Here is a 20,133-nt window from a genome sequence, read left to right on the forward strand (position 1 = left end):
TGTCAGTTATCGGTGATTCAATTGGTAACAGAACGAGTACACAAACATCAGATTATTCCCTGACAGGAGAAGTAGTTTCTATACGCTGCGCGTTCCCGAGTCGCTAAGCGCTGAATCGGCTGACATTGTTTTCTCTTCCATCAATAATTCTTTCTCCTGTGAACAAAGGTTTTCGGTTCTCTTAATCTTTGTGTCGTTACGTCTCGGGTTAATTGCATCTACGCTTATTACTATGACAACTGTTTTCAGGATATACGGCTCTTCTCGGATAGAAGCCTGCTCTCTTACTGATCAAAACACTCAATCAGCATTTGGATTTATGTGTAGCTTTGTGTAGATGGAAATAAGACACAGAGCGACCCCAAGATCAGAAAAAGAAAGCAGAGAAGAGAAGACCTATGCCTCGTACACACGCAACGATTATTGTCCGTGAATTTTTGGCCAACGTCCGATCGGCCGATTTTCGGCTTGTTAGTATGATGCTTCCGACAACAAACTCCGACTTTTCGGCCGAAAAAAATCTGGTGTGCAGGCTATAAAATTTTTGTTGGCCGTCACCACAACGGCCGATTTTCCGTCAGTCAGTACAGATTTCGGCAGACAAAAATCTGATGAGCAAGACTGGGCATGCTCAGAGATTAAAAAACACACGGAAAGTAAACCAGAACATGACATCACTTCTGAAGTAGATTTTTGTTGGCCGAGAAAATTCGTGTGCAATCTAGAGCACATTTCAACCAACACAACAACACTGGACAAAAGTCGGCCGATCGGTCGGCCGATAATTGTTGTGTGTGTACGATGCTTAAGGAGGCCTGCCCATGCAGTGCTGGGACAAGCTCCTCTAGCATCCAAGGCAAAAGACCAAAGTGTACCCCCCCCTCCCCTTACCATGAAGTGTGAACTACTTCAGCGGCATATGCTGAAGTTCCAGGGACGGGACAAGAGATGGGCAGAAAAGGCAGCTGCCCTGGGCACTGTGGTATCATATGAGGTGGGGAGTGGGGGGGGGGGCGCGCTGTGAGGGGATTGAAGGGGATTTGTGTTGGGGGGGAATTTGAGGGCAGCAGGGGGTAAAATTTGGGGTGGGTGGTGTTAGGAGCGGTGGTTTAGGGGGATTTGTGTTGTACGGGGGAGAGGGTGAGAGTATTTGTGCTAGGAGGAAGGGTATTGGGGGGGGGGGGTGTGGGGTTGTGCTGGAAGAGGTGATATGGTAGAGAAGGGCGAGGAATTGTTCTTTGGGGGGGGGATTTGTACTGGTAGGAATGACTAGGGGGTATTTGTGCTAGAAGGGGAGATGTAGGGTGAGGAATCTGCTAGGAGCCAGGATGAAGGAGGAGGATACTGTGCTGGGGGGGGGGAATTTGTGCTGGAGGGGAGAGGAGATGTACTTGGAGGGGAAATTTGAGGGGTAGAAGATTTGTGCTAAGACGGTGTGTTTTTTTTTTTTTTTTTTTTGGGGGGGGGGGGATTTGTGCTGGGGTATTTCGGGGATGGGGGGTAAAGATTTGTGCTGGGAAGGGGAATTTGGAGTGTATGGGGGGGCTGGGAGAGGATACGTACTGAGGGGAAATTTGAGGGTTGGGGATTTGTACTGCAACCTACCTAAAGTGCCCAGCAATGCAAGGTGTTGAGTGCTCAGAGACATGGCCAAAGTAAGGAAGGCTGAATCCCGACCACCACTGAACAAGACACATAAGTTGAAATGTCAAGACTGGGCCAAGAAATATCAGATTTTTCAAAGTTTGGACTAATGAGATGAGAATTACTCTTGACAGACCAGATGGATGGGCCTGTGGCTGAATCAGTAACTGACACAGAGCTCCACTTCCACTCAGACACCAGCAAGAGGGAGGTGGGGTACTGGCATGGGCTCGTATTATTTAAGATGAACTAGTTGGACCTTTTCGGGTTGAAGGTGGACTCAAAATAAACTCCCAAACCTACTACCAATTTTTAGAAGACATTTTCTTCATGCAGTGGTACAGGAAAAAGGCTTCATCTTTCAAGACCACCATAATATCTTTGCAGGACAATGCTCCATGGCATGCATCGAAGTGCTCCACTGCGTGGCTAGCCAGTAAAAGCCTTAAAGATGAAAGAATAATGACATGGTCCCCTTCCTCACCTGACCTAATCCCTATTGAGAACTTGTGGGCCCTTCGTAAACGGGAGATTTATGGTGAAGGAAAACAGTAAACCTCTCAGTCTGAACAGTGTCTGGAAGGCTGTGGTTGCTGCTGCACAAAAAAGTTTATCGTCAACAGATCAAGAAACTGACAGATTCCATGAATGGAAGGCTTATGACGCTTAGTGAGATGGGAAAATTTTCATTTTTCATTTAGTTACATATTCTTTCTGCACTCTAATAGTTGCTAATAATTGTGCGCACACAGATATTCTCCTGAAAAAGCCAAAACCTCCCTTTGGCTTTCTATAATAATCAGGTTTAAAGGTTTATTAACATTTTGGATTGACCGAGGGTGCTGTATAATAATTCCTCAAAAATACAACTTCCCTCATAACTGCACACAGTGTAGTTGAAGGTAAATCTAAAGGTGATTGAAAAGTAAAAGTGTATAATGTATGGCCAGCTTAAGCAGGCTTGTCCATGCCTTCCCATTAGCATCCAAGGCCCAAGGCCAAAGTGCATCTCCTTTCCTTCCCATAAACTGTGAACTATTTCAGTAGCATGGGTTTAAAGAGTAGTATGGCCAAAGCTTTGGTCCTACTTCTTATGTGGGTGCACTCCTGTGACCCTAAATTAGTCAATAGAAGGCTAAAGCCAGCTGTTGGCTGACATCAGTGGCGTAGCGTGGGGGGTGCAGGGGGGGCCGGCTGCACCGGGCGCAACATCTGGGGGGGCGCCTCCGCAGTGTCACTCTGTCTGTCTGACTCTGACATACACAGTTCACACACTGTCTGCGGCTGCCTCCATCTTTAGGCTGGGAAAAGTCCAGCGCGGCCGCCCTATGGCTGAAAATGGCGGGTCGGGGCGGGGCTGGACTGTGCCTCACCTGTCCATTGGTGTAGGGTGGGGTGGCGTTGCAAGCCAAGCCTCGCCTATGCTGTCTCACGCTGGTCATTCTGCATTGAAAGGGGGCACGCTGGTCATTCTGCATTGAAAGGGGGCACGCTGGTCTCTCTGCGTGGAAAGGGGGCACGCTGGTCTCTCTGCATTGAAAGGGGGCATGCTGGTCACTCTGCATTGAAAGGGGGCACGCTGGTCACGCTGCATTGAAAGGGGGCACACTATACCTTGATTACTGAAGGCCCCTTTCACACTTTTGTGACCTCAAAGTCAGGTTAGGGGGCGCAAATTACTTGCCTTGCCCCGGGTGCTGACAACCCACGCTACGCCACTGGCTGACATCACAGACCTGCTCCAGACTATAAGAGGATCAGCGAAAATGTAGGCCCCTTCCACATGGACCATGCAATCAGGTCCACCTATCACTTTTTCAGATAGACCTCATCAGAGGATCCATGAATACCTATGGAAAGGTGGGTGTAGACAGAATTGTGTGTTTACACCCACTTGCCTCCGGGTTTGATCTAGTCCGGAACAAAAAAAAAACTAAAAGTGGATCCGTCTTCTTCTATTTAAGCAGATAGGATGGGAGGGTAGTTGGGTGTAAATGGACGGCAAAGTCAGTGTACTCCCGATCCCCTATAGAGTAGAGTAGGCTCTATCCATGAAGGGGGGTAAATAGGGTGCATCTGGCTGTCAACAGTGTTGCTCATCTTAGTTTAAAAAAGTAATTAGTTACAGTTACAAATTACTTCTCCCAAAAAGTAAGTGAGTTACTGACTCAGTTACCACATAGAAAAAGTAATTAGTTACTCAGCAAAGTAACTGTGACTTTTTTTTTTAATATTCTATAATGCAATTACGTTCTATAACATCTTTAATAGCAAAGATGTTTATATTAACTGATTGAAGAATAAAAACACTATATACAGTATTTTAGAACATTTGGTATTTATTTTAACCGAACTCAATAGATTGCAGCCTGCCATAGATATGAATGATATGCATAGAAACATATAAAAAATAAATATTGAAACGTGGTGACGTGGGTGTGGCACACTGGTGGTGTGTGGCTGCCTGGCTGGTGGTGGCGTGACACACTGGTGGTGACGTGGGTGGCACACTGGTGATGGCGTGGCACACTGGTGGTGATGTGGGTGTGGCACACTGGTGGTGACGTGGGTGTGGCACACTGGTGGTGGGTGGCTGCCTGGCTGGTGGTGGCGTGGCACACTGGTGGTGGCGTGGGCGCTTGGCACACTGGTGGTGACGTGGGCGGCACACTGGTGATGGCGTAGCACACTGGTGGTGACGTGGGTGTGGCACACTGGTGATGGGTGGCTGCCTGGCTGGTGGTGGCGTGGGCGCTTGGCACACTGGTGGTGACGTGGGCGGCACACTGGTGATGGCGTAGCACACTGGTGGTGACGTGGGTGTGGCACACTGGTGATGGGTGGCTGCCTGGCTGGTGGTGGCGTGGGCGCTTGGCACACTGGTGGTGACGTGGGCAGCACACTTGTGATGGCGTAGCACACTGGTGGTGACGTGGGTGTGGTACACTGGTGGTGGGTGGCTGCCTGGCTGGTGGTGGCGTGGCACACTGGTGGTGGAGTGGGTGCTTGGCACACTGGTGGTGATGTGGGCGGCACACTGGTGGTGGGCGGCTGCCTGGCTGGTGGTGGCGTGGCACACTGGTGGTGGCGTGGGCACTTGGCACACTTGTGGTGACGTGGCACACTGGTGGTGGTGTGGTGGGTGGCTGGTGGGGGTCTGAGTCCTGACTCCTGAGTTTTTTTTTTTTTCTTACCTACTGTGCTGGGCTTGCTGGTGGTGGTGTGGCCTCTGGCCTGGCAGGCACACTGTTGTCCGGGTGAGGTCCCTCTGGCTCCTGCAGGCCTCATGCGTAGGACTGTCGTTGGTGGACTGGTGGTGGTGGACTTCCTGCTGGCTGGCTGCTGCCCAGTGCCCTACTGCCCTGTGGTGGTGGAGGTGGTGGACTGGTGGTGGAGTCTCCTCCTGGCCTGGGCTGGACTATATAGTTTATGACTGGTGGTGGTCTCTGGTCTCAGTGGTCTCTAAGTATAGTAAGTTAACTGTGTATACTATTGGTTGGCACTTGGCAGGCTGCAGGCACTGGCAGTGGCAGACTGGCACAGCACTGTGGGTGGACGGCAACGGCTGGGTCGGATCTATGCCCTCTGTCCTCCTCTTGCTCTTGGCGCGCTGTTCTGCTGCTGCCGTGCGGTCGTGCCTGTGAGACAGTGTGTGTCGGACCGGCGTCGCGTGACGTCACGTGACTCACTCGATGAGTCAGAGTCTCCTCCTCTTCTCTCTCCAGGACCGCGGACAGCGGTCATAGTCTGGAGAGGGGGAATACAATTACATCTACTGCCATCTAGTGGCGGTAGATGTAATTGCGGTAACGGAGCCGGAAGTAGCGGCAGCGCCGTTACTTGGAGAAAATGAGTAATCTGATAGATTACTCGTTACCATGAAAAGTAACTGCGTTAAGTAACGCCGTTTACTTAAACGCAGTTACTTCCAACACTGGCTGTCAAGTGGTTAAGGAGACGATATTGACTTCACAGAGCAAACATATCCCTGCCAAGCTAACAAATCTGCACATTATACAGGGGCCCCCGCTGGTGGTCATATCCTTACTGCTTGATCCTTGAACTCCGCACCGCAAGACACATAGATCTCTACCGGCAAACAGACCCGTGCATAGCGCATGAAGTGTTCTCCGGCAGAGAAGTCTATGTAGAGCCAACCCATCTACACAGCTGAGGGAAGGTTTTCACGGCCAGTAGTCTTTCCTCAATGCCGGCTCGCCCGCACACACTCTAATGAGCGTATTGCAAGCAAACCGACAACAGGAGCCATAATGACAAGCTAAATAAAACACATCCTGAAAAATGTCCACACTAGTCCTAATAAAATTTCCATAACCCATAGGTGTTCGCAGCCTATTGCATAAGGGTGTAAACTCCAGAGCACAAACACACATGCATGTAGATCAGAAAAGATTGGTGTCAGTAGGGCAGTGGACAATGTCAGATTTTTATTATTTTTTTAATTTTTACAATATTTTTTACAAGCCCCATTATGGGGCTTTAGTGAAATATCCGGGGTCTAAGCATGACTCCCTTTTGAAACTGAGAAAGAAACGGAGGGCAAAGATTCCCAAGTTCCGTTCTCTGCAGCTTGCAGTAAACAGTTTACTATGCTTCAGATAAGAATGAAGACAGGAGCCATTGGTACAGATCACTCACTGTGTTGATTCAGAAAAGGAAGGCCAGTTAATAAAATATTTACCAGCCCCTTCTTTGCTCCTCAGAGGAGAGGAGGGAAGCTGGCAGCACTGCAGAGGGGAGACAGAAAGTAGGGGGAATCGGCACCGTACAGGGTGATTAGGGTATGCCCAGGCACACCTGAAACACCCTGTACTATTAAGTACAAGTTGGTCTATGAAACATGTGCTCACTCACCTCTTTGACTGGACATTCTTGAGATAATCTCTCCTGCAGTTCTTTTTGCAGCTCTTTGCGGGTTCCAAGAGACTGCTGGACTCTCAGAAAGTCAGAGAGCTCCTTGAGGTCTGCATCAGTGAAATACTTGGCAAAATGCTCCACTGTCTGCCGATTGGCTGGGAACAGTTCCTGTGAATAAATCAGAGGATTGTAACACATGGATCATCATAGTTCAGTACAATACCGTTTTGCCTGAAATTTTCCTGTCCCAAATCCAGACGTAAAAAAGAAATCTCTGCAAAGTGGGGGGGAATCTCTTAGACCAGGGTTCCATGGTACCCTGGGAGGAGTCATCAGGTTTCTAGGGGTTCCTGAGCAATGAGGAGTAACCAACAATAAATGGATTTTTGTAAAATCTTACCGTAAAATCCTTTTCTCTTAAGCTCATTGACAGACGCAGTCCTCTTGATTAATATCAAATTGGGTTATGCTGCCCTCTACAGGAGTAGGACTAGGCAGAAGGAAAAACGTTCTGGCCACACCTTAGGGGCAGTCCCAGAGGGTATATCCTCTCTCCCTCTGCTACAGGATGTCAGTTATGTCACAAAGCAGTGTCAGAGAATTTTAACCCAACCCAACTCAAAAGTAGAGGGGCGGGTACTGCATCTGTCAATGAGCTTAAGAGAAAAGGATTTTACGGTAAGATTTTACAAAAATCCATTTTTCTCTGTCGCTCATTTACAGACGCAGTCCTCTTGATTAATATCAAATTGGGACGTCCCAAAGCAGTGCCACAAATGAGGGGTGGGATAACAGAAATCAAAATCCAATCTAGAAGGCCCAACTGGTGCCGACTAGAAGTCTTAAAGGCTCATCAAACCAAAGGATGAGACTCGACTGAAAACCCAACAGAAACAAACCCTCGAGGTAGACCAACGGTCTCCTCAAATTGCGGCCTGCAAAACCTTGCGGCCAAAAGAGGCATCCGACGATGCCATCACATCAACTTTATAAAATTTTGTAAAGGTATGAACCAATGACCAGGTAGCCGCCTTGCAAACCTGGACCACTGACGCCTGATGGCGGAAGGCCCGAGTGTAGTGCGCCTTTACAGGGAACGGAGGATTCCGACCCTTAATAGAATAAGCCTGTACCACCGTCTGTCTGATCCATTTGGAGATAGTCGCGGCAGATGCAGGCAACCCCTTTTTGGGGCCATCCGTGATCACAAAAAGTGAATCCGTTTTACGAAACGAGTCCGTAGTCTTCAGGTATACCCTGATTGCCCGAACCACATCCAAGGAATGTAACGCACACTCCCGAGGATGACTGGGCTTAGGACACAAGGAAGGTAGTACAATATCTTCTTTCAGATGAAACTCTGAAACCACCTTAGGAAGGAAGGATGGATTCGGACGAAGAACTACCTTATCCCTATGAACCACCAGATATGGGGAACGACAGGATAATGCGGCCAGTTCTGACACCCTGCGTGCAGAAGTAATGGCCACCAAGAAGGCCACCTTCTGGGATAATGTAAGCAAGGGAATCTCCCTGATATTTTCTAAGGGAGGTTTCTGAAGAACCGACAACACCAAATTAAGATCCCAGGGCGGTAAGGGCGCGCGCGCTGGCGGAGCCAAGTGCCGCACCCCCTGGATGAAATTCCGCACCAAGGAATGGGTAGCCAAAGGTTTCTAAAAGAAAATTGCTAACGCTGAAACCTGACCCTTGACAGTACTCAAGGCCAGCTTCTGCTCAACCCCCTGTTGCAGAAAAGCCAAGATTCGGGTCACCGAATAGGCACGTGGAGGAAATCCAAGGGATTCACACCACCCAATATAAGACCTCCATGTGCGATGATAGACTTTTCTGGAAGTCGCTTTCCTTGCTTTAATTAAAGTAGGAATAACTGAAGTTGACAATCCCTTGTCCTTCAGCACCTGAGTCTCAATAGCCAGGCCGTTAAAGCCAGCGATTGTAAAGCAAGATGGAAGATCGGTCCCTGAGACCGCAGATCCTCCCTGAGAGGAAGTCTCCCAGGAGCGTCCGCGACCAGCCTGACCAAGTCGGCGTACCCGGGTTGACGAGGTCATTCCGGAGCTACCAGGATAACTGGAATTCCCTCCACCTCTATCCTGCGCAGAAGTTTCGGCAGCAACTTGAGAGGAGGGAAGACATACAGTAGCTGATACTGTCCCCACGGGGTGACCAGCGCGTCTGCTGCGTCCGATCGAGGATCTCGGGGGCGGGCTACAAACCTCCGCACCTTCCTGTTGAGCCGAGCTGCCAACAGATCCACCTCCAGGGTGACCCAATGAAGGCACAGCTGGTGAAAAACCTCTGGATGAAGAATACTGGCCACTTCTATGGCCGCCAGGGCACTCTAGGTGTCCCCTTGGTGATTGACATGAGCTACGGCTGTGGCCTTGTCTGACTGGATCCAAACCGGGCTGCCCTGGAGCTGCTCGGTTCAGTAAATCAGACAAAGTCTGATCGCTCTCAGTTCCAATACATTTGTCTGTAACCTGGATTCTATCGGAAGAAATGATTTCCCCTAGTTGAGCATCGGAGCCCGAAGCCACCAGACCAGAGACTCCCTGGTCCGCTCGCTCAACCGGATCCGATTGTCCAGAGAATTGGGATTCCGATTCCATTAGAAAAGAATCTCCTTTCGGAGAGTTCGGGCATGAGACTGGGCATACGGTACTGCTTCTAAGAAGGCCACCATCAGTCCCAGGATCCTCATGCAAGTCTGAAGGGAAGACCAGTTGACGGATAGTAACATCCGAATCGTTCACTGAATCTTCCAGCTCCTGGTGGAAACTAGGAATGATCCTTGGGAAAAGTGAAAAAAACGTTCTGCTCAAGGAACGGGAACTACGGCTCCCTGTTGCATCAAGTCCATTACTGCCCCCCGCAAAGCTTTTAAGCGATCCGGGGATAGTCGAATGTTTGAAGGGAAGAATCGCACCGGTGAAAGTGATCGAAACTCGATCTTGTATCCCGACCGTATGACCTCGCGAACCCCTTTGTTCGGGATTCTGGAAAGCCATGGATCCGGAAACCGGTGAAGACGTCCCCCACCCCAGAGATGGGTGGGGGCGCACCTTCAGGCTGTATTGGTCTTATCTTCAGGTTTGGCTGAGCCGAACCCTTGTTTACCCGACCAGCGCCCTTTGAAACCCCCTGCAGGGGCTTTGGAGGGCTTTGCCTTATCGCCCGCCCCAGCAGAACGAACAAACTTTTTATGAGCGGAAAAGGAAGGTCCTCGCCTGTTACGAGGTCCTTTACCCTTAGCAGTCTGTGGTAAAAAAGTGCTCTTGCCCCCAGTGAGATCCTTTATAATCTCATCCAAGGTGGCCCCAAAACAGGCGATCCCCTTGAAAAAGGGAGATTTGCCAAAGCTTTTTTGGAACCTTGATCCGCCGACCAGCACTTTAACCACAACACGCGTCTGAGGACTACTGCTGAAACAGATGCACGCCCTAGCAAGGGAGTGGCGTCCAGGGCGGCGTCACAGATGAACTGTCAATGTTTGTGAGACTAAACCAATGGCCACCACTGGCCTAACTGTTGACCCATCAGGGAAAAAATGGAGCGGGATTCCGCTTCCACTTTTCGATCCACCGGATCCCTAAAGGACGGAGCGTCCTCCAATGGGATAACAGTGGCTTTGTTTAGTCTGGAAATCGGTGGGTCCACCACTGGTGGTACCGTCCATTTTTTAAGGAGGGATTCCTCAAACGGATAGCGCCTAGCAATGCGTTTGGAAATAGCAGGGGTTCGTTTCGGACGATCCCATTCTTCTTTAATTAGATTACCAAAACATTTGGGCAAGGGAAAAACCTTCGCCATTTTGGTAGGCTTGCTGGTACCAAAGGGAATTTCAGTGTCAGCTACCTCTGTCGGTGTAACCTCAAGGCTTAAGGTTTCCCGGACAGACATGACCAGTGCGTCCACCAACGCTTCTTCTTGCGCTATGGCGGAGGCAGAAACGTCCTCCTCACTATCTGAGGAGACCGTACCTGAGATAGCAGCCCCAGAAGAGGGGCCTGCAGCTGCAGTGACAAGCTCAGAATCCGTATCTGAAGTGTCAGATGAAATAGGGGTAGGCGGGGGTCGCTTTCTTGCCCCCCGTCCCTGACAGGCTACCTCCACCCGGGATACCAAAGACTCCAAAACTGCTGATAATGCATCAATCACAAGTGGGGCACTGGAGGGTCCTGCGGCCACCTCGAGGGGATCAGGTGGGGATACATGTGTGGCAGGGTCCATGATTAATCCCAGACACTTGCCAGCAAACAAAAAATAATTGTAAAGAAAAAAACTTTTTTTTTTTTTTTACCTTTTGTAATCCCCCAGCGCAACAGCGCCCCTCAGTGTTACCTGCTTTGGACCCCACAGAGAGAGAGAGAGACCCCAAGGCTCACCACCTGATGCACAGAAGTTTCTATCAACCTGCTCTCAGCGCTGTCTTCTTACAGACAGGAAGTCCTTTGGATCCTTTTCCCGGGTCAAAGGAGGCGGCTTCGCCCCTTTACACGCCTTCCGGCGCCTCCCAAGCTACTCCTCGAGGTAGCTGGTCACTTCCAAAATGGCCGCCCCTATTGCTGGAGACACGAGGCTACACCAAGATGGCGGCCCCTGTGGAAAGATGGCAGCGGCCTGCTGCGGCCTGCGGAAGGTAGTTTATCGGCCTGTGCGGCCTGCAGGAGGTGTGCGGCCTGCGGGAGGATGGCGGTAGTCCAGGCACAGGCATCGGCCTGTATTGCAACCTTATGTATAAGGTAGGATCTATCACCTTCTTACATTGCCAGCCACTGACTTCAGTCATGGTCCCTTATAGTGCCCCTCATACAGTGACTCCGATAGTCAGCTCCCAAACCAAGCCTTCTGGTTTTTATTCACTAAATCACCCTCTAGAGGGGGATCTGTGACACCTGTTATAGGATAGAGGGGGGATCCAGGATCATGAGGGTCCGATCATCCCAGGGAGGGGCCCGCGTCCACCCACAAACCCATCAGGGGGAGAGAGGGAACATATTACTCACCATACCGGAGCAGGCGGGCGCCAACTCCTGACAGAACCCCTCTCCACCGCAGTGGGGGGGCTGTCGACCAATACGGACGCCGTGACTCAGTTTCCAACTGGTCGTCGGCGTCCCGGCGAGACGTTTAACTCGCAGGGTCAGTCCCCGTCCAGTGGGACTATGTCGCGGCCGACCCAGCGCGGAGCTAGGGCCTGCACGCGCTCGTAGGCTGACTGGGGTGACCACTGGATCTCAATATCCAGCCCGTCGCCCAGTTTCAGCATACTTGCTTGAAGATCTCACAGGAACAACTAGAGGAAAAAAAGCTGCCTAAAAAATTTTTTTTCTAAGAAATCTTGCCAGGACCAAAGATCCCAGCAAGGAACTTAGGTCCTTACTCCTGACTAGACAGAAAAAAACTGACATCCTGTAGCAGAGGGAGAGAGGATATACCCTCTGGGACTGCCCCTAAGGTGTGGCCAGAACGTTTTTCCTTCTGCCTAGTTCTACTCCTGTAGAGGGCAGCATAACCCAATTTGATATTAATCAAGAGGACTGCGTCTGTCAATGAGCAACAGAGAAAATAGGATTTTTGTACTCACCGTAAAATCATTGACAGACACAGCTCTATAATTTTCAACAAAGGGGTTATGCTGCCCAACACAAAAACTTAGCTACGTCCTGTAGGCTGTCCTCAGCTAGCAAAACTTCCGTCTGCTTAGAGATGCTCTGTTTTGTAACAAGCAGTAACAGAAGCATAAAAACTCCTTAGAGGGGTGGGTGCTGTACAGGATGAAGAGGGTAGTCTCTCAGGTGAGACAAAGCACTTCGGTGCAGGTCAGATCCACCATCCAGAAAATGTCTCAAAACCAAGGAAAATGGACCACACTCAGGAGTAGATGAAATCAGAACTGTCCTTTATTCCTCATGAATACATCCATACAGACAGTGCATCAAAGACATGCAATAGGTTGACACGTTTCACGATACAGAGGATCGCTTACTCATAACCACACCTGGGTGCTGTGTCTGTCAATGAACTCAGAGAAAATTATTCTATGGTGACTACAAAAAATCCTATTTTCTCCTCCGTTCATTGACAGACACAGCCTTTTCCACAGACTTTTCTTCACCATAGGGACGTCCCAAAGGAGTGCCGAACGTGAGGGGTGGGAATAACATACCCAAGGATAAACATGAGCCAATCCAGGTAATAGTAGCTCAAATAGAACAGGAGCGCAACCTGAAATACACCCTTAAGAGGGAAAAACAGACCCTCTAAATTGCACCCCGCAAAAACTTTACGGCTAAAGGAGGCAAAAGCAGGTGCCAAAACATCCATGTTGTAAAACTTCGAAAAAGTATGCACAGACAACCAAGTGGCCGCCATGTACACCTGCGCCACTGACGCCTGATGACAGAAGGCCCAAGAAGCACCAAGTGCCTGAGTAGAATGTGCCATCACAGGGAAAGGGGGGAACTGGACCCGTAAGTGAATAAGCCTGGGTCACGGTCTGTCTGAGCCATCTGGAAAAGGTAGCAGAGGAAGCAGTAATCCCCTTCCGCGGCCCATCCGTAATCACAAAGATGGACTCAGTGGCCACCAAATAGCTCGAACATCATCCAGAGTATAAAAGGCATATACCCTGGGATGAGGCGGCCTGAGACACAAGGACGGCAGCACAATTTCCTTGTTCAAATGGAAATCAAAGATAACCCTTGGAAGGAATGACGGTGTGGTCACAGGACCACCTTATTCCAGTGAACCACCAGATAGAAAGAACTACAAGGCAAAGCACCCTGTGAGCAGAGATGATAGCCACCAAAAAGACCACCTTTTGTGACAGCATAAGGAAAGGGATCTCCCGTATGTTTTCAAAAGGGAGATTTTGAAGAACCAACAGAACTAGGTTCAAATCCCATGGTGACAGATGAGAACTTACAGGCACACCCCAATGAATGGGAAGCCAAAGGTCAAGGCCAGTTCCTGATTCAGCCCCGTTGAAGAAAGGCTAGAATCCGAGCCACCGAAAAGGAACGAGGATGGACTCAGAGAACCGCTCACCAGGAAATGTACGCCTTCCACAACCGATGATAAAGCTTTCGAGATGTAGATTTCCTCGCCTTCAACATGTTGAATCACTGAGCCAGGCAAGCCCCTGTCCTTTAGCCCCTGGCCCTCTACAGCTAGGCCGTCAAAGCCAGCGACTGTAAAAAAGGGTGGAATATCATCCCTGAGAGGAAGCCTCCAGGGGATGTTAGCAACTAGTCGCACCAGGTCGGCGTACCAAGACTAGCAAGGCTTGTCCAGTAGGGCTGCGCATCTTCACTTACCTCACGATTCGATGCGATTACGATTACTAGGGTCGCGATTCGATACGATTCGATTCCGCGATGCATCACGATGCATCACGATTACTATGGGGACCCTTTTCTAAAGGGGGATCTATGGGGACCCTGCTCTAAAGGGGGAACTATGGGGACCCTTCTCTAAAGGGGGATCTATGGGGACCCTGCTCTAAAGGAGATCTATGGGGAGCCTGGGCCTGCCCTAAAGTGGATCCAGGGGAACTGAGCTCTAAAGGGGGATCTATGGGGACCCTGCTCTAAAGGGGGGATCTATGGAATAGATCCCCTTTAGTGCAGAGTCACCATAGATCCCCTTTAGAGCAGGCCAGCATCCCCAGAGATCCCCTTTTAGTAGAGCAGGTCCCCCCATAGATCCCCCTTTAGTAGAGCAGGTCCCCTCATAGATCCCCCTTTAGAGCAGGCCACATCAGGTTAGAAGAGTTACCTGATGCTAGTTGTAGTACCGTAGGCCCTGGTAAGGAGGAATGCTGGGCTCTGTAGTCCCCCTAGTTGTAGTATAGCAGGCTCTGGTAAGGAGGAATGCTGGGCTCTGTAGTCCCCCTAGTTGTAGTATAACAGGCTCTGGTAAGGAGGAATGCTGGGCTCTGTACAGAGCTACAGAGCCCAGCATTCCTCCTTACCAGGGCCTACTGTACTACAACTAGGGGGGCTACAGAGCCAGCCCAGCATTCCTCCTTACCAGGGCCCACTGTACTACAACTAGGGGGACTACAGAGCACAGCATTCCTCCTTACCAGGGCCCAGGGTCCACACAATCCACCCTGGAGCCCAGGGACTGTAATTCTGATTTGAATTGATGCATGCAAGACATCATGTCTGCGTGCATGGAGGATTTTAGGGTATATAGCATGTCCTTGATGAGAGACACAGAGACAGGCTGTCTGATCCCCTGATGGAAATGCTGCAAAGGGATCCATTACACGCTGGGAGGCAGGCATCATGGCAGGGGGGGCTGAGAAGCAAGCATACCTGGGAACTGTGGAGGTCTGTGCGGGGAGGCCGTCCTGGGCCTGTTCTTTGCCAGACTCCGAGAAGAGGGTGACAGAGGAGGCGATGTTAGTGTCAGTGGACGCATTAAAGACCCCCCAGCATTAGTGTCAGAGGCTGTATTAATAACCCCCAGCACAGGTGTCAGTATTATTAACCCCCTCTCCCACATTGGTGGTCAGTGGCATTGAAAATTAACCCCTTCCATGACCCCCTAATGTGGGGGGAGGGAGTAATAATACTACATTACCACAAATGCAGAAGGGGGGAAGGTGGGTTAAAATGTCACTGCGGAGTCGGACAGTGCAAGGTGGGGGATGCGGGGAACTGACACTGACTCCCCCATCCCCCACCTGCATCAGGGATAACACTGGCAATAAGGGAAAAGCTGAGCTTACCTCGCAGGCTCACACACATCACATGCTCCTGGTCGGCTGCTCTCTCCGAGTGCCGGCGGGTGGCCGGGCAGGTGGGCAGGCAGACAGGTGGGCAAACAGGCGGGTGGCCGGACGGGCAGACAGGCAGGCGAGTGGCCAGTTAGGCGGGCAGGCAGGCTCGTGAGCGGGCAGCAGGGGTTTCAGGCGGGTGATATCTCAAAAGCTGGCCGCATCCCCGGCCCACCCACACAACGAGTAGCATATGAGATCCTCTCCCTCAGTGTGCTTCCCCTATCCGCCCCCTCACCTGGCTCTGCTGCTCTCCCAGTTCTCGTCATCTTCCGCCGTCACATCTCCGGCTGGGAAAGCCGCGGCCGCCACAAACCTTACTGGGGCCAGAGCACTGATAGCTGAGCTCCGCTCTCCTCTCCCGCGAGGCCCAGCCGCCGCCGCCACTCTCATCACGCACCAGCGCCGCCATGACAATCTGTACTGACAGACAACTCCCCCCGCCCCCGGAAATGACGTCATTAAGTAATCGATTTTGCAGTCACCCTGAATCGATGCAGAATCGCGAAGGGTCGCAACGCGATGCATCGATTCGCCGATTATATTCAGCAGCCCTATTGTCCAGAGCCACCAGAATGACCAGAATCCCTTCGTCCTCAATCCTGTGTAGAAGTCACGAAAGAAGCTGGAGCAAAGGAAGGCGTAAATCAGATGGTACCAGCTCCATGGAGCCACCAGAACATCTGTGGTGTCTGCCAGAGGATCTCGCGACCTGGCCATGAGCCACGGCCCCTTCTCGTGGAGCTGGGACACCAACAAAGCCACCTCAGGGTTGCTCCATCGCAGACATATCTAAAGTCCATTTCCCCTGGTCCAACGCCTGATGACTGAGATAATCCGCCTGCCAATTTTCCACCCTGGAAAAGTGCACGGCGGAGAGGGCAAGAACGATCTGCCCACTGGAGAAAGCTGGACACCTCCAGGGCTGCTAACACACTCCTTGTGCCACCCTGGTGATTCACAAAGCCACAGCTGTGGTGTTGTCTGACTGAATCCGCACTGGGAGCCGCTGAAGTCACTCCACCCAATGATCCAGGCAAAGCCTTATCGCTGGAAGTTCCAAGACAGATGGGCAATCTGGACTCTTCCAGCGTCCAACAGCCCTAGGTTGAGTTCAGCCCCAGGGCCCCTCCCCACCAGGACAGGTTGGCATCTGTCGTGACCACTGTCCAATACAAGGGGAGAATGGGAGGGCAGCCACCAGACCACAGAACTCTGTCGCCTGGCTCAGATAAACCACATTGTCCAGCGACTTGGGACACTTATCCCATTTGACCAGAATCTCCTTTTGAAGGAGTCTCGTGTAGTGCCAACAGAACCACCTCGAAGGTGGTGGACACCATCAGGCCCCAACACTCGCATACACGCCCAAAGGGATGCCACTTGTGGGCTAACAACAGTTGAATCGCAGAAAGCAACTCTTGCAACATTCCCAGAGGAAGGAACACTCTGGCTAGAGCTGAATCCAGAGTCAGCCAGAAATAATCCAATCTCCTGGTCAGAACCAGGGCAGACTTCAGAAATTCAGAAGCCCCCTGATCTCCCGCAAATTCTGGAAAGTAATTTCGATATTGGCCATCAGAGCCGATGGAGACTCTGCTCGCAAGAGGTTGTCGTCCAGGTATCCCAGCACAGCAATCCCCTGCTGGCGCAGCAACATGAAGACCGGGGGCAACAGTTTCATGAGGAACCGAGGAACCGAGGACCGGAGGACCGGAGGCTAGACCAAAGGGTAACGCCACAAACTGATAGTGCTCCTTCTCAGAGCAAAGCAGAGGAAAGGCTGATGCCGGGTGAAAAAAGGAATGTGCAGGTAGGCATCCTTGATGTCTAAAGAAGCCAGTGAACCCCCTTGACGCAGGGACGCCACCATCGTCCAAAAGGACGTCATGAATTATTGCACCTGCACAAAACGGTTCAGGGCCTTGAGGTCCAGAATAGGACAAACTTGCCCTCCTTCCTAGGAACCATGAAAGGGTATGAATAAAACCCCAAAAATAAGCATACGTGATATAATATTAAAGTGCCAATAGTGCCAATGAATAAATATAATATAATTCCATGAGCACTCATTCACAAGGGGGTGCACGGCTGGCTGTCCACTGTGACACTCTTGTCACTTTTCTCTGGGAGCACAGATCACTTTAGGATTGCATTCCGGACTTTGTTTATTTACTGGTTTTAGCACGGCTATACACTTTTTTACACTGGACTTTTATATCTATTTATCTTTTTCTCTTCCATGGAATTATATTATATTTATTCATTGGCACTTTAATATTATATCATGTATGCTTATTTTTGGTTTTTAATGTTTTAATGCATATTGAATATGTCACTTTATATTTGCGCAACACTATTTATTTATTTCAATTAATTACACTATTATGAGAAGTGGAGTGTCTGCGGCAAATAATCTATTGATTTAGAACCTCAGGGTCGCTCGCAGGATCTATTTCCTTTTCTATGAATAAACCCCCCCCCCCCCCCAGCAAAGGTTCCGAAACTGGAACCAGGACGATCCCGACCTGGGACAACAAGTCCTGCCATGCCCACAATGGAGCTTGCAGCCAAGCCGGGGGTAGGTGCACATTGGACGGAAAGAACCTTTCCGGAGGACAAGAAACGGAATTCCATCTTGGAATTGAAACAATCACCTCATGGACCCACTGGTCACTGAACCAGGGAGGTCCACGACCCTGGAACCAGCGAAGACATCTCCCAACCCCAGACACGGATGGGGGCAAACCGTCATGCCAAACGGGTCTTGTCAGCAGGTCTGGAGAAGCTTGCTCCCTGATTGCCAGACCAAGGCCACTAGAAACCTCTCAAAGAGGTTGAAGGGCTTGGAACTTTTTCTGAAGTCCCTGAGGGAATAAAAAACTTTTCGTGGGCTGAAATCATCCAGGGTAGCCCCGAAAAGGCGCTCGCCCTGAAAAGGCAATTCAGTCAGATCCTTCTTGGAGGTGTGACCTGCATACCAACACTTCAGCCACAAAACACACCTAAGCACCACTGCTGAGGCGGATAGCTTAAAGACTCACAGGAACCAGATCCAAAGATGAATCGCAGACAAACTGAAGACCCTGGACCACCTGGTCTGCCAGTTCGCCATAGGCGAGGGGAAACCGGTCCCCTCATGGTCAGACGCAAAAGCATCGCCCACCCCGTCCATGTCTGAGACACCCAATTGGAGGCCAAAACATGCCCCAATAGATCACCAGCCATAGTAAACATTTAACGGGCCTTAGAGATTCTGCCCATCTGTCAGCTGGAGTCCTAAAAGCTTGGGATTCTACCACTGGAAACATGGTCGCCTTAGTGAACCTGGAAAATAGGGGCACCCACCACCAGTGGGAGCGTCCATTGCTTCAGAATCGACTCCTCAAGGGATACCGGACAGCAAAGCATTTTGAGACCATCAAGGGTCGTATCAGACGTACCCAGCACTTACAGACAGACACAATTGTCAAAATAAGCTGGATAAAGAGAAAACCGAAGAGAACCCGGGAGGAAAGACCAACCACCCAGGGCTTACCCACACCCCACATAGAAACCAGGAAAGGAGAGGAGGGGTCCCTTACTTACCAATCCAGAGAAGCGTGCGGGTAACACTCCCAAGACAGAAACCTCCTCGCCCCCGAAGTGGGGGAGCTGTTGGCCAGATGGAACGTTTCTACTCAGGCCGAGACCTGGTCGTATGCGAGACGTTTAACTCGTGGGGCTATGCTGCAGCAGACCGAGCGCGGAGCTACAGTCTGCACGCTCTCACTGGCCGGGCTGAGGGGACCACTGGAACTCCAATAGTTCAGGCCGTCGCTCAGCCTGGCAGTTGCTAAAAGATCTCCACAGGAAAAAAAACAGTATCCGCAAACAAACAGCAAAAAAAAAAATAGATGAAAAAAAATCCAGGACCCAGGGCCCGGCAGGGAGACTAGGTCCTACTCCTGAACTAGGCAAACAAAAAACTTAGTATCTCTAGGCATAGAGGGGGGTTATGCGAGCTGAGGACGGCCCACAGGGTGTAGCCAAGATTTTGTGTCGTCTGTCTCGTCCTACTCCTGTAGAGGGCAGCATAACCCCTATGGTGAAGAATATGGAGCTGTGTCTGTCAATGAACGGAAGAGAAAACCAAACTACATCTATCTTTTTAGCTGTGTTTAAAGGGTTAGTTTTCCCACTGGTCAACAATGTAAGATTGTCATTCTCCTACTAACCATTATTATAAGGGAATCCTACTCCCATTGGCCACCCAATGTATGCGACCACTACACCAACCACAAAGCACCTTTCCATTAACCACCATTGTAAAGGGCACTAAAGTTTTCACAGCAACTGATCTTTTTTTGGCCATTATTCTAGCTGTAAGCCATAATCATCAAAATTAATGAGAAATGCTTGAAATATATCACTCAGTGTGTAACGCATCTATATAAAATATACAGTATCTGACAAAAGTGAGTACACCGCTCACATTTTTGTAAATATTTTAATATATCTGCTCATGTGACAACACTGAAGAAATTACACTTTGCTACAATGTAAAGTAGTGAGTGTACAGCTTGTATAACAGTGTAAATTTGCTGTCCCCTCAAAATAACTCAACACACAGCCATTAATGTCTAAACCGCTGGCAACAAAAGAGAGTAAACACCTAAATGAAAATGTCCAAATTGGGCCCAATTAGCCATTTTCCCTCCCCCAGTGTCATGTGACTCAGTGTTACAAGGTCTCAAGTGTGAATGTGGAGCAGGTGTGTTAAAAATGGATTTTTGTAAAAATCTTACCGTAAAATC

The 20,133-nt window shown here is 50.2% G+C and overlaps 1 protein-coding gene across 1 annotated transcript in view; it reads right to left on the reverse strand.

Moving 5' to 3' along the window:
* BZW2 (basic leucine zipper and W2 domains 2) overlaps window positions 1–20,133 on the reverse strand; it is a 71,220-nt gene that overhangs the window by 16,573 nt on the left and 34,514 nt on the right. The window contains exon 7 of the mRNA XM_082259068.1: window positions 6,520–6,690. Within this exon, the coding sequence (XP_082115194.1) occupies window positions 6,520–6,690 (171 nt within the window). The remainder of the gene's footprint in view (window positions 1–6,519; window positions 6,691–20,133) is intronic.

The sequence above is a fragment of the Pelophylax lessonae genome, assembly GCF_965119305.1.
Source record: "Pelophylax lessonae genome assembly, chromosome: 5".
Lineage (NCBI taxonomy): Eukaryota > Metazoa > Chordata > Amphibia > Anura > Ranidae > Pelophylax > Pelophylax lessonae.